Source organism: Lycium barbarum, chromosome 6 (assembly GCF_019175385.1).
Source record: "Lycium barbarum isolate Lr01 chromosome 6, ASM1917538v2, whole genome shotgun sequence".
NCBI lineage: Eukaryota > Viridiplantae > Streptophyta > Magnoliopsida > Solanales > Solanaceae > Lycium > Lycium barbarum.
In genome coordinates, this window is record NC_083342.1 from 20,506,952 (window position 1) to 20,522,723 (window position 15,772).

The following is a 15,772-nucleotide window of genomic DNA, read 5'->3' on the forward strand; positions in this document are numbered from 1 at the left end:
AAAATTAGTAAATGCTCCTCAAATAACTATCCTTTAATTTCAAATTACAGAGGTAGATTGGAGGAAAAAAACTGTGGAGATAATATCATTTTTATGGTTAAAAAGGCATAAAAGGTATATATCTACTCTTTACGTACATAAGAATCTCATTTACTGAGATGAATCTTCTATTTAAATATAAGTATAATGATATTAATGGGTTCCTAAATTAGTGGAAGTTGAGATTTGTATGGAGAGTAATTTTTCAAAGTAAATCATTAACCGCAGTTAAGATAGTATTTGTTAAGTTAACTTAATCCTCGCCTTCAAAACCTAAAATAGACAAGTGTCAATCATCTAAGTATGAACTTGAAAAAATTGATAAAAAAATGTAATGGAAAGGAGCCAAATCCGTGTTTGTGTATCCCTCATATCGGCATATCTTTTTCCAGTCTCTTCAATTACCCTGATCTGAAAGAATGAAGATATTGTCATTTAGGAGTGTTCGTGATACAATACACTTTTCAAAACTTTGATTGGTAATTTCAATTTCCGATTTCTTTTAATACTATATCATTACCGTGCCAAATTAATTTGGTACGATTCTATATTTGTGCAGTACCGTAAATCGGTAACTACAATTTCTTCGACTTTGACTTGCATGCTGTAGATAATTATGACTTTGACAATGGTGAAATTGTATAGTCATTGACCAGAAACGATACATCTTTTGCTTAACTGGTAACACATTGTAACACTGCAAAATAGTATAGCTTCGGCACATCTATTTCTTCAAGATTACCTCTCAATACACACACGCACACACACAGAGGAAAGAGAACCCATATATGTCGTAAGATAAAGAAACTGCAGTTTCAAAGACTCCAAGCTGGTATATCCTTTCTATAAGAGGTCAACTAATTCTAAAATGATACTGAATATGATATACAAAGTCCCTGTTATATACAATTTAAGTTCAAGAACCCCCATGACTCTGGGAAGAATACAACATCAACTTTACTGGGAATATTCAGTGAAAAAGCTAATAGAAACAGAATTCAAAAGAGAAAAGTGAAGTGAAATCAACAGCATGCAATGAGGTTCTTTCACCCAACCATCTCTGTGTTTGTGTCATCCGATGGCCAAATCACGGTCTCCATGAGCCGCTCACGCATCACTTCCACATTTTGATCAGATATTCGGTTGTAAATCTCGTCGTGATCGCATTTCTAGTGGCAAAAAAAAAAAAAAAGATAAATAAGTATAACTGTTCCATGTCCAACATGACTATATACTTCCATAACCTTTTGAAGCAAAAAATTAAAAAAAAAAAAAAACCAATTCATACTTTTATCCATTTCGCATATAGACTGAGCCGTGTTACCATCACCTTTTCAGCGAGTTCTTGCTTCTCCTGTCAAGAATATGGTAAAAAGGTGTCAAAAAGTTGTGTGTGTGATTTCTTTTCTCTTTTCAATTGTGTATTCCAGAGCTCAGAGATGATCCATCCAAAGATGCAATGTCCGTCATTGCATTAATTTATGACTCGATATGTCCGTAAATGGAGGTCAAGTTTTTACATAAGACTAACCTTTGCAAGGTTACGAATGAAACGCTTTCCATCCTTAGGCTTATTTGCTGCAACATAACTGTTGAATAATAGATAGTCAAGAAACAAAGTGAACAAGCTCAAACGAATGACAATATCTTGCTGAGGCATATAACTCTAGATTTAGGCATTTGTTAAAGCCAATCAAATAATGTTACAATAGACCATAAGGTACACTCTTATCTGTAAAAGATAAAAAATTTGGAATGAAACTATGTACTTACTCATTGAACCATTGATATTGTGGAGGGTTCATTTCATTAAGCTCGTTCAAAATAGTCCTCACTGCTTTATACGTGAAGTAGTTAAGTATTTGCTGCAGAAAAGATGCAAGTGTTTCAGATATTGTTAAGCAACAAAGTATTAGAGTACAAATAAATTGGCGTCAATAGGCAGGATGTAAAAGAAACGTAAACATTTAGATGAGTATTTCAGAATCAACTAACGAAAATGTCATTGGAAGGTAAATTCCAAAAATGTACCAATTAATTCCTTATGCCAGAGACTATCTGTAACATAACAAAAAAATTGGTATACATGAAAGTATCTTAAAAAGTTGTGCACATCCATTGGAGTGGAATAATGAGTAAGACTAATGAAGGCCTACTATTTGACCAAGTTATAAACCAAGCAGATTGAGCGTCCTTTCTTTTTTCATTTTTTCAAGATGACAATACTAGAAAAGGTCATTGCTACTAGCATAATCATCAAAGTTGGTTTCAACATGACATATACCGATGCCTTAATTTATCTAGAACGAGGAATTCAAATAGCAAGAAATTCAAGAAAGAAATAGCTCTCCATGATACCAAAGCAGAAATATTAAGATGTGTCTTAGGTAGCTTACCACATCTTTCTTCTCCAGAAAAATTAACTAGCATTTGAAGGAAGTAAAATGAGAATGCCAAAAGTTATGGGATTTGTAAGCGTGAAGAGACTCCAGAAAGGAAATCATAACATTTAAAAGATCTTCACATCAAAGAGTTACATCTTTAGCAGAAGATGAAGTATTTGCTAGAAACTTTTTATCAGATGATCATTCTACACATGGTTTATTCAGAAGCACAGTTAACGAGAAGCTCACATTGCCTAATCCAATAAAAACTTTTCCAAAGATTTTACCAATCTTGTTAAAGGATAGAAAGTGCTTAGAGGCGGATTCAGGATTTAAACTATATGAGTTCAATCTTAAGGTTCTTAAATTGAACTTGTTTTATTAACAATAAAAATAAAAAGATTGAACTCGTTATACTATTGAAATTATGGGTTCAGAACCAACTGCCAAAATGCTGCATCTGCCTAGGGAAGTGCAGGGTGATACTATGATAGAATGTACTATGGTAGAATGTGTTATGATACATTTGATCCAGATAATTGATACAATGAAAATATTAATAGCACAACAAATAGGTCAAACAGCTTAAATTCACCACTAAAGAAAGATAAAAAAAACAAAAAAACAAAACTTGGGAGTTCACAAGAAAAGAATTCAGACAGCCAATAAACTACTGTCCTCCTTTCTGAATGCTACAATTGGTTGGGGTGAAAAGAGCAAGAGTAGGAGAAATGGAAGTAAAAGAGGACGGTTAGGCGCTTTTTTTCCTCGAGAAAGAAAGTAACAGAGGAGCACAAGTAAAATTGGATAGGTTCAATAGTCCTCCACCTAGCTTTTTTAGCCCTTGAACTGTTGGAATAACAGGAACTAGATGTTTACTTTTTTCCTCCCATTGAAGGAAGTACATGATGATTTTCTCACTGTTTTACTGCTCCTTTCCCCCTTCTTGGAATCAATAATGGTGATATTAATCTTCTAAATATCCCAGCTTACAAGTACCATCTATGTGTAGTTTCAACTTATAGACCGTATTTGGTGTTTGTAAACACAATTTGTACCATTGAGGAAAGAGGGGAAACAAATATAACTCTTGTTTAATAATCTACCTGATGAATTATGTGAGGAAGCACACTTTTAATTACTATATTATATTACGTCTCAAGATTAGTTGCTGTAGATTCTCAACAATTAGTGACCAATCACACATGCAAATCAGAAGGATGTAAACAAATGCGCAAAACATAGATCTGATAACCCAATTTAAACAACTAAACCTCTATCTCAAAAATGAGTTGAAGAAATGTTAGAGGTTTCTTACCGTTTTAATATCATTAAAGCTGTCTTCATATTGCCCACCTAAATCACTCACAATCCTAAGGTTCTTCCTACCCTTTGTCTGCTTCTTGTAATTACCCTTATAACATTTTGCTGAAAACTTCAAATCCACAAAAGAACTGCTCAATTGCAATTGCTTCCTACCAAGTGATGATGATGATGATGATGAACTCTTATGCAAAACTGAATCCAAACACAAACAAGGACTAGAATGGGAATCCACAACTGATGAACCCACAAAAGACAAAGCTCCCACCATTTTCTTGATTATTTAGAACCAAATAATCAAGAAACTAAGAGATACCAAGATGAAAACAAGAAGAAAACTGAAATGGGATTCCAAGAAAATTGGAGATTGACAAGTGAAGTCAAAGATTCATGCACTTAGACAAAGAGACAGACAGGTATAAATTGAATTTTCAAGAAATGATGTAAAAAGAAAGGAAATGTAAAATAAAGTTTCTTGAAAACGTTTATCAGAAATGGGATATTTTTTGAGGTCCAAAATGTTCCAACCACATGACATAAGATTTTTCAACATTAGGATGAAGAGATTCAAAAAAGAAAGGTGTGTATAACTTTCTTGGTTCACCTTTCTTGATTCCCTACACACACCTGTACGGTTTGATTCCTTAACAACGTGTAGGGACCAATAACTTAGTTGGCCGTTATTAACTAACGTGTTCAATTTTTTTGTAAGTTTTCCAACCTTGGTGCATATGTTACTTGTGGGGGAAAGTAGAAACCTAACTACGTTTCTGATAGAAAAGTTTTACTAGTACACGAAAAGAAAATATTAGTAATGTTGACGGTAGGGGTGCCCATGGTACTGTGGATGTTGATTATCATATCGAAATCTAAATTTTTTATATCGTAATTTTAGTATTATGATGTTTGGTGTGATATTTGGTATGCATTTTATAAAATTTTGGTATTCAGTACGGTATTCGGTAGTTATAAAAAACATACCAAAGTATACAGTTACATAGACAATTCATATATATTATTAGGTTGAAGTGGTTAAAACATCCTTAAACTTGACACAGATTGCAACTTCAGTCCCCAAACTATTGCTAGTCTTCAAGACATGCCTAAACTTGGCTAAGTGAATTCTAATACACCCCCGAGCTGCCATATGGCGCAACTAGTGTTGTCAAACTCCCCCCCCCCCTCCCCACGAGCGTGAGAGGTACCACATCAGCAGTCAAACGATTAAAAAAAAATCTTTTTACATTTCCGTTTATGTTATAAAATAAAGACTAAACTACAATTACAAGGCAAAAGTTACAAAGAGGGAGAAGGCTAACTGAAGTACTATTATTGTTTCTAATAATAACGTTTGTTCTATATTGCTTCTTTCTCTGCTTTACAATACATACGAACTCCTATATATAATATCAAAAATACTTGCTGGCCAAGTCATAATAATTTGTGGCCAAATTAACTTTGCAGGCAAGATATCTACTTGGTGGCCAAGTTATCAACTTGATCTCCAAGTAAACCAAAATAGACATACATAAATATAATATTTACAACACTCCCCCTTGGATGTCCATTAATAGATGATGTGCCTCATTAAGACCTTATTAGGAAAAAAAACCCTATGGGAAAAAGTCCTAATGAAGGAAAAAGAGTACACATATCTAGCAATACGCTTTGAGAGCTGCCTCATTAAAAATCTTACCAAGAAAACCCAATGGGACAAAACCTTGGTTAAGGGAAAAAGAGTACAACACGTCTTTCACTCCCCCCAACGAAGACCAAAATTCAGATGTCGGAGTCTTCGCATTCCAATCTTGAATATCATCTTTTCAAGAGTTGATGTTGGCAAAGATTTGGTGAACAAATCTGCAGGAACAAATTTGCAGGATTGTCACTTGAACGAATTTGTTGTACATCAATATCACCATTCTTCTGGAAATCATGTGTGAAGAATAACTTCGGTGAAATGTGCTTCGTTCTATCTCCTTTTATGAAGCCTCCTTTTAATTGACTATGCATGCAACATTGTCTTCATATAATATCGTGGATATTTTTGCATCACACTTCAAGCCACATATTTCTCTGATGAAATGTATCACTTATCTCAACCACACGAATTCTCTACTTGCTTCATGGATAGCTATTATCTCAACATGATTCAAAGAAGTAGCAGCAATGGACTGCTTTGTAGATAGCCATGATATAGCAGCACCTCCGCATGTAAACAGATAGCCTGTTTGAGATCGAGCTTTATGTGGATCAGATAAATAACCTGCATCCGCATAACCAACAAGATTTGCACTACAATTGTTAGCATAAAACAGACCCATATCACTAGTTCCCTTCAGATATGACAATATATACTTAACTCCGTTCCAATGTCTTCGTGTAGGATGAGAGCTATATCTTGCAAGCAAATTAACAGAGAACGCTATTTCAGGTCTTGTAGCGTTAGCAAGATACATCAGTGCACCAATTTCACTAAGATATGGTACTTCAGGACCAAAAAGCTTTTCATTTTCTTCTTAAGGTCGGAACGGATCTTTACTCACTTCAAGTGAGCGAACAACCATTGGAGTACTTAAAGGATGTGTATTGTCCATGTAAAATCGTTTTAAAACTTTTTCGATATAAGCAGATTGATGGATAAAGATCCCGTCTGTTAAATGTTCAACTTGCAAACCAAGACAAAGTTTTGTTTTTCCGAGATCTTTCATCTCAAATTCTTTCTTTAAATACTCAATTTCCTTTTGGAGCTCTTCTGGAGTTCCAATTAGGTTTATGTCATCAACATAAACAGCAAGTATAACGAACCCTGATTTTGTATTCTTAATAAAAACGCATGGACAAATGGCATCATTTATATATCCTTCATTTATCAAGTACTCACTTAGGCGATTATACCACATGCGCCCTGATTGTTTTAAACCATATAATGATCTTTGTAATCTGATTAAATGTATCTTCCGAGACTTTGAACTAATTGCTTCAGGCATTTTAAATCCTTCAGGAATTTTCATATAGATTTCATTATCAAGTGAGCCATAAGGGTAAGCTGCAACCACATCCATCAGATGTATTTCAAGGTTTTCATGTACAGCTAAATTGATGAGATATCAAAATGTTATGCCATCCATAACGGGTGAATATGTTTCTTCATAGTCGATACCGGGTATTTGAGAGAATCCTTGTGCAACAAGGCAGGCCTTGTATCTCACAATTTAATTTCTCTCATGCCTTTTCCGCACAAAGACCCATTTATGGCCAACTGGTTTTACACCATTAGGCGTTTGGACTACTGGTCCAAAAACCTTACGTTTGACAAGTGAATTCAATTCTGATTGAACTGCCTCTTGCCATTTTGGCCAATCATATCTTCGTCGACATTCTTCAACAGATTGAGTTTCCTGATCCTCAATGTCTTTCATAATATTTAGTGCAACATTATATGCAAAAACATTATCCACCATAATCTTCGATCGATTCAAATCTATCCCATCATCAGAAGAACTTAATGATAGTTCTTTACTCACTTGTGTCTCGGATCCCCTGATATCTTCAGGAGTATTAGGATTAATCAGATCTTGAATATCTTCATGATATTCTTTCATAGTGTCATTCTGATCATTTTTCGTGTTTTTTTTCTAGGATTTTTATCCTTGGAACCCAATGGCCTACCACGCTTCAGGCGTGTATGAGATTAAGAGGCTATGACACTAGTAGATTGTCCCTTTGGGACATCAATTCGGATAAGCACATTCTCTGCAGGGATATATGACTTAGTTAGTCTTTTCAAATCAGTAAATGCGTCTGGCCTTTGATTTGCTATTTTTTGCAAGTGAATGATCTTCTGGATCTCCTGTTCACATATAGGGGCACGTGGATCAAAATGAGATAGTGATGAAACTTTCCACGCAATTTCTCTTTTAATTTTTTTTCCGTCTCCCCCTAATTGTGGGAAGTTTGTTTCATCAAATCTACAATATGCAAATCGAGCAGTGAATAAATCTCCCCTTAAGGGCTCAAGATAGCGAATAATAGAGGGTGATTCAAACCCAACATATATTCCTAACCTTCTTTGGGGGCCCATCTTAGTGCGCTGTGGTGGTGCTACCGGCACATATACAGCACAACCAAAGATTCAGAGATGAGCAATATTTGGTTCATGACCAAATACTAATTGTGACCGGGAGTGTTTATTATAATGAGTCGGTTTGAGACGAATAAGAGATGCTGCATGTAAGATAGCATGACCCCAAATGGTAGTTGGCAACCGTGTTTTCATAAGTAGTGGTCTTGCTATCAATTGTAGTCGTTTAATAAATGACTCAACAAGGCCACTTTGCGTATGAACATGAGCTACAGGATAGTCAACTTTTATCCCAACTGACAAAAAATAATCATCAAAAGATTGAGACGTAAATTCTCCATTATCGAGGCGTTGATGTGCCGTGAATTTCGGCACATTTTATGCCTTTGTAACTAGAAGTGTTGCTTGTTTTTAAGTGTTTTTACATTGTTTCTTATGTTATTTTTGTGTTTTATAGGGTTGGTTAACTAAGAATTGGAAATGAGATGAAATGCTAAAAATGGACAAATTGGAGCTAAATGACGGTCCGTAACTCATATTACGGACCGTAACTGGATCCGTAACTCATGTTACGGTCCGTAACATTGAACTGTAACAGGAGCCAAATTTCCAGAAAGTTTTCATGGAAACATCAGTGTTACGATGTCGTGTTACGGTCCGTAACTCATGATACGGTCTGTAACATCTCACCGTAACATCAGCCAAAATTCCAGAGAGTTGCCAAGTAAATGTCACAAGTTACGCTTCAGAAGGACGGACCGTAACACAGGTTACGGTCCGTCGCATGGTGGTCGTAACAACAAGTGGACAAATGACGAAACGAAGGACGGACCGTAACCTGAGTTACGGTCCGTAACTATGCCGCGTAAGGGCACTTTTATCCAGAAACTTGGCGCGATTTTTGGCTCTATAAATACTTAATGTAGGGTTTTAATTCAGCAGCCAGATATATTTTTGAGAGCATAAACTCTAGGTTTTTCATATTAGAAGTTTTTGGAGCATTTAAAGTAAACTACTTCACTTCCATTCCACCTTGTAATTGCATTGTAAGTATATTATGTCAACTTTTAAGCTTTCTTTGCTAGTCAAGATTATGAGTAACTAATTTTAAAGCTAAGGTTGTGAGTCCCATGATGGATATTATGTGAATGAGTTTCTATTATTGATATATGCATAATGGTTGTTGGTATTCATTCAGTTTTTGTGATTTAGCGTTGGGTGATGATTGCAAGCATTATCCTAAGCCATTATATTAACTTTTCTTGGGAAAGAAAGTTAGTCTTGGTAAGATTGAATGACAATGACTCGAGGCGTTAACCCTCGTTTAATAGACTAACTTAGGGATGAGAACAAGTTTAAATTGGCATTTTTGGTCATTCTTCGATTGCAAGTCTTTTACATTCGGAAGAATCATAAAGAGGAAATACGACTTAACTGTTGAAAAACATTAAGAAGTTCTTAAGAGATCAAGTGCATATTCATAGAACAACCATTAGAAGTATATCACATTGAAACCTGAAGCATAATATCTAATCAAATTGGGGAACACAACCTTAGTCTCTATTTCGCATTAAATACAATTTCAGTCAAAATACTTAATTACATTATTCAACAACTATTTCAAACTATCAGGAATATGATTAAAGCTTTTAAAGACTAGTATCGCATACGATTAGTACTCTTTTCTCTCCATATTCCCTGTGGGATTCGACCCCAACTTTGTTGGGTTACTATATTTGACAGTGTCCGCTTTACATCATTAATAGGTGTAATTTGACCGTATCAAATTTTGGCATTAATGGGATAATTCAGAAACTGTGCCCTTAAGCGTATTAGTTGTGCCAATAATTTTGCAAACGCCAGGTTGCGAGACGATAAGAGGCACACATGAGACCATCTTAAAAATGCATCTATTAGGACCATAAAATATCTGAATGACCCACAAGGTGGATGAATAGGTCCACATATATCCCCATGTATACGCTCTAGAAAGGCAGGGGATTTAATGTCAGCTTTCATTGGAGATGGCTTAGCTATCAATTTACCCTGATAACAAGCGGCACATAAAATTCACCACTTTCAAGAATCTTCAAGTTCTTAAATGGATGCCCATTTGAATTTTCAATAATTCGTCTCATCATTATTGATTCAGGGTGACCTATTCGGTCATGCCAATGCACAAAAGTACTTGTATCATTAATCTTCTGGTATACGATCGGGTGTGCTTCAATTGTACTAATTTCTACATAATATAATCCAAAAGACAAAGTTGGTAATTTCTCCAAAACATATTGTTACACCTCTTATTTTCATATGTTGAGTTTCGCCGAATGCGAATTGTCCTAGCCTTGGGAAGTAAGATAAAATTTTCAAGGTCACTGGGATAGACATGTTCATCTTGAGTATATAATGGAGAAAACCCATGTTTAGTAAGCTTCGGGAAGGTTTAAGACTCGTCGGATCATCGGAGTTAGGTTTCGGAGAGAGTTTGGCAAAAATATCACATTCTGGCGTACTTTGCGGCGCAACATGCGTCCAGCAAACACGACATGCGGCCACGCAGTTGCGCAGCAAAGTGTGCCAGTGAAATTTTAAGGTTTGGCATGGTTTGCGACACAACATGCGCTTAGCAAAGCACGCTTTGCGTCTAGCAAAGTGTGCCGCAAGTTGTGTCGGTCTAGAATTTTCTGGACCACTTTAAATAGACCAAACTCGATCCACAACTCATATTTTCACCATTTTTGGTCAAGAAACTCTAGAATATTCTCTCTAACATTCATCCACAAGAAAAATCAAAAGAAATCCAAGATCAACCACTTCAAATCCATGAAAACAAGTGTGTGAAACTTAGTAAAAGTTCATCTATCTCAAGAAAACCCAAAGGAAGGGAAGTAAGGTTTTGGTGCTAGAAGAGTATTTCCATTCAAGGCTTGTTTCTACGCTATCTAAGGTAAGTTTCATGGTATTTTCATGATGTTTGAAGTATTGATAAGTTGAAACACTTGGATTGTAGAAGAGTATAGAAAATGGGTCATAAAGGAGTGAATAGTGTCATTATTGAACAATAGTTGGATTGAATTACTAATATTGGTAAGTTGAGATTGTAAGCATGTTATGAATGACCTATAGAACACGGAATGAGTATTGTATATGAGAAAACACGATAGTGAACTATAACCACAATTATGGGGAAATTGAAGAAGAATTATGAAATGCGGATAATGTAGATGAATGATGATTATTGTCTATTATATTGTGAATGTTGTTAGAAACGTTTGGGAGTTGATATAGAATGTGGGGAAAGTAGTATAAACAAAGGAAATGCTGCCCAATTTTCGTTAGCCCTATTCGCTTTATTTCAGGCTTAGGTATACCTTCAACAATCTAACCTTCGTACGAACCCCTTTGTATGTAGAATTGTAAGCCGGAAGGAGAGCTTTTAGTCGACATCGTTAAGGAGATACAAAGGTATGTAAGGCTATCCCTTTTCTTCAAGGCACGATTCCTATTTTTGGTTCCATACTCGACATCCATGATATCCTTACTCCTAGAAATGCCGGAAGTCTATAGTTTCTGAAGAATCTTACAATAACTCCAATCCTAGAGATTTTTAAGCCCAAGGTTTTGGATGATCTCATGACGTGACTGAGCGTGCTATGTAATATATCATATGGCCTCAGCTTAGATCTGAGTGTGCTATCTAATATATGGCCTCAGTTTATGTCATGGACCATTCAAAGTAAGACCTAACGATGATGATGACGCCATAATGTACTCGAAGGTTTACGACCTTACGTCACTTCGATAAAGCGCACTTTATTTGGACTCGCATGCGTGTTACGTATATTATGTACGTATATGATATGTATATGTATATAGGGGATATGGGGAAAGGTGAGGCGCTATAGACGCATAGCCACCTGATCAGTTGGTATCAAAGCCGGTGGTGGGGCAAACCCAGTGGTGGGGCAAACCTCAGCAAGAACGCTGAGTCCCAAAGGGAGGTGAGTGTAAGGCTTGCCTTAGGCGAATCTCACATTGGTTTAGGCGAATCCCACATCGGTAAATATCATCCCGGACGCGCAATGCCCGGACGCGGGACATATGTGGTTAAATGGGTCGGAGCCGACGCCTCGGCAATATGATATGCTCAATTTTCTATATATATATATATATATATATATGAAAAAGAAATGTTTTTCAAAGGAAAGCTAAGCATGCATGGCATCCGCCCTAAGAGGCACTCATATGTACAGGTTACTCTTTTACCTTATGATATGCTCTATATTTCCATTCTATTATTATCCATACTTGTGTCCCTTATTGTAGTATCGTTCATGCCTTACATACTCGGTACATTACTCGTACTGACGTCCATTTTCCTTAGACGTTGTGTTCATGCCCACAGGTAGACAGGGAGGTGCTCCTGATCCAGACTCATAGGAGCTAGCAGCGGATGTGACAAGCACTCCATTGTCCAGAGGTGCTTATGATTGTTCTTTTGGTATATATGTGTACGTATGTTTTGGGCACGACGGGGTCATGTCCCGTTCATATGTCTAGCATCCAGTAGAGGCTCGTAGATACGTAGATGTGGGTAGTATGGTCTCACGAGGTTGCTATTGCATATATATTATTATTATTTTGAAAGCCGAAGGGCTTATGTATATAAAGACAATTATGTTTCAAAATGAAAAATGGTTCTTCTATGATTTGGGTATAGAATTAATGAATGCACGCTTAATGAGTATGACGAGTAATAGAATGAGTGGTGCTCGGTGGTTAGCCCCCGGGTACCCGTCAAGGCCCCTAGTTGGGTCGTGACACATATTTCTGGCCGGAGACATTCTTTGTAATTACAAGATATTTATCATTTATTTCGTTTAATGTCTCAACGTGATACCCATTACAACGGATATCTTTGAAACTTAACAAGTTTCTTGGGGATTTAGAAGATAATAATGCATCTTATATAACAAGTTTCGCCCCCTTAGGCAGAAATATAGTAACTCTTCCGAAGCCTTCAATCAATTTCGAATTCCTAGAAATTGTATTAACATTTCCCTTTTTCCTAAGCAAGTGATAAAACTATTTCTCATCTTTGAATATAGCATGCATTGTTCCACTATCAATCACACAAATATCTTCATGACTGGTCATTGATCCAAACAAAATTTGAGGAATTTCCATATATTCTTCAAAATGAAAGAATAGACAAAGTAAACATTGAAGTAGATAATATTATTAAACAAAGCATTACCCAAACTTTATTTACATAACTATGGAAACATAACTATATTAGCTAATACAAACAACATGGATGAAAATATCTAAGTTATTACAAATCCTTCATCGATCAGATGATCTATTTTCCCTTTCGGGTTTTCAAAGAAATCTCTCACATCTAGATGCATGAGCTCAACATTATCATCAGAAATGAAATTTGCTTCGGCATTATTTTTTGCCTTTTTGAGAGAAGCTTGATACAACTCAACTAGGTGCTTTGGCGTACGACAGGTACGTGAGCAGTGCCCCTTTCCTCCACATCGGAAGCATTTATTTTTTGAATTTTTCTTTTGCACAGCTTCATGCTTTTCATCCTTCTTTTTACATTGGTGGTGGTGAAGGGTATTATATGGTGCAAGACGAGAATCATGATTAAAATTCCTTCCTCGACCATGGCCATGACCACGACTGGGGCCACGACCTCTTCCACGCCTAGAATGGTGAAAGTTTGCCTCATTCACTTCAGGGAATGGAGCAGTACCAGTAGGTCGACTTTCATGATTTTTCATTAATAGTTCATTATGTTTCTCAGCCACTAGAAGATGTGAAATTAGTTCAGAATATTTCTTGAACTTCATCTCTCTATATTGCTGCTGCAGGAGCATACTCGAGGCGGGAAAAGTGGAAAATGTTTTCTCCAGCATATCATGCTCAGTAATATTTTCACCACATAATTTCAACTGAGAAATAATTTTAAAAATTACAGAATTATATGAATAAATAAATTTAAAATCTTGTAGCCTTAAATGGAGCCAATCAAAACGTGCTTGTGGAAGTACGATCATCTTCAGGTGGTCATACCTATCTTTTAAATTATTCCACAGAGTAAGAGGATCTTTAATAGTGAGATATTACATTTTCAATCCCTCATCAAGGTGGTGGCAGAGGACTATCATTGCCTTTGCTCGGTCTTGATTTGATGCCTGATTTTCATCTTTGATGGTGTCTGCCAGACCCATCGCATCAAGGTGAATCTCGACATCGAGAACCCCAGACAGATAGCTATTGCTGGATATATCCAAGACTACAAATTCACGTTTAGAAAGATTCGCCATTAATTAAGAAAAAAAAGTAAGTCAATACCTTCGAGGCTTTTAAAGTATTTGCTCGAGATGACAGAGTCTCGTGCTGATAACGTGTTATAAAATAAAGACTAAACTAAAATTACAAGGCAAAAGTTACAAAGAGGGAGTAGGCTAACTGAAGTGTTATTATTGTTTCTAATAATAACGTTTGTTGTATATTGCTTCTTTATGTGCTTTACAATACATACGAACTCCTATATATAATATCAAAAATACTTGCTGGCCAAGTCATAATAATTTGTGGCCAAATTTACTTTATGGGCAAGATATCTACTTGGTGGCCAAGTTATCAACTTGGTCTCCAAATAAACCAAAATGGACATACATAAATATAATATTTACAACATTTTATATTTTTTCCTATTCCAACGGCTAAAATTATCCCCTTTCTCCTCAATTAAACCCTCCTCCATTAAAATACACCTCAACTTGAATTCAAGATTTTTCTCCTCCTTCTTTTTCAATTGTTAAAGTTTTTCTCTCAATTGTATTCATGAATAGAGTTTATAGATGTGGATTTTCGACGGTGGTGAGGATTTCATGGTCCGATGACAATCCGGGAAGGAGATTTTGGGGTTATCAAAACTACGAGGTATGTAATTTTATTTTCGGTATGTCAATTTTAGTATAATTTTCCTAGTTTTGTTCTTTTTAGTCACTGATTTGCATCTAATTTTACGGGTTTGTCACTGGTTTTCGTTCACTTTGTATAGGTGAGAGGTCGATGTTCTTGCAAATTTTTCTAGTGGTATGAACCACCATATTGGGAGCAAGCTAATATTTTTGTTTGAAATTTGTTGAAGAATAAAAATAAATATGAGCAAGAGTTGAAGTGGTCAAGAACATTGAAGATTAGCCTATGTATCAGTGTGCTATTTAATTTGATGTTTTATCTTGGAACACAATTTGGTTCTGGTTGAAGTAGTACCATTTTGGTTGAAGTTCTATTTATGTATTAATTAGGTTTAAGAAAGAATGATGATTAACAATGTAATCTGATTTTGATACAAATGAAATTATCGGGTCGGGTATTTATCCGAACGTAATTTCCCTTTATTATTTGGCGTTACGATTATACACGTGGATGTCACATTAGCTCGAAATTCCAGATGGATCCGCGAGTGACTATACTCACTAGAGTTTATGAGCTCGGGGATGTATTAAAATTCACTTAGTCGAGCTTAGGGGTGTCTTTAAGACTAGCCATAGTTTGGGGACTAAAGTTGCAATTCGTGTCAAGTTTAAGGGTGTTTTAACCACTTCAGCCTATACAGTCAGACCTCTCTATAACGACACCCGCATATAACAGCACCTTTCTATAACAACCAAGTTTTTTCAGAACCAGTTTTTTATGTTATATTTTACTTCCTATAACAACATTTCACCTATAACAGGAACAACCAACTTTATAACAGTACGCTCTTTGTAAAATTACGCCCCATATAACAGCTATCTTCTTTTTTTAGTAATATAATAATTAACCATCTTTATAAAATAGAATATCTATGATTACCAATAATAAGTGTATAGATTTTGACCAAATATTTGATCATTTAATACACTATTTATGA

At 35.8% G+C, this 15,772-nt stretch overlaps 1 protein-coding gene across 1 annotated transcript; it reads right to left on the bottom strand.

The window, feature by feature from the left end:
* Nucleotides 1-897: 897 nt before the first annotated feature.
* LOC132643579 (chaperonin-like RbcX protein 2, chloroplastic) lies at nucleotides 898-4,344 on the bottom strand. Its single transcript, XM_060360040.1, has 5 exons — nucleotides 3,742-4,344; nucleotides 1,813-1,904; nucleotides 1,571-1,628; nucleotides 1,328-1,393; nucleotides 898-1,208 (listed from the first exon to the last, which is right to left on the bottom strand). Exons 1-5 carry the CDS (start codon nucleotides 4,015-4,017, stop codon nucleotides 1,086-1,088), a joined length of 615 nt encoding a protein of 204 aa, XP_060216023.1. The 5' UTR covers nucleotides 4,018-4,344; the 3' UTR covers nucleotides 898-1,085.
* Nucleotides 4,345-15,772: the final 11,428 nt, after the last annotated feature.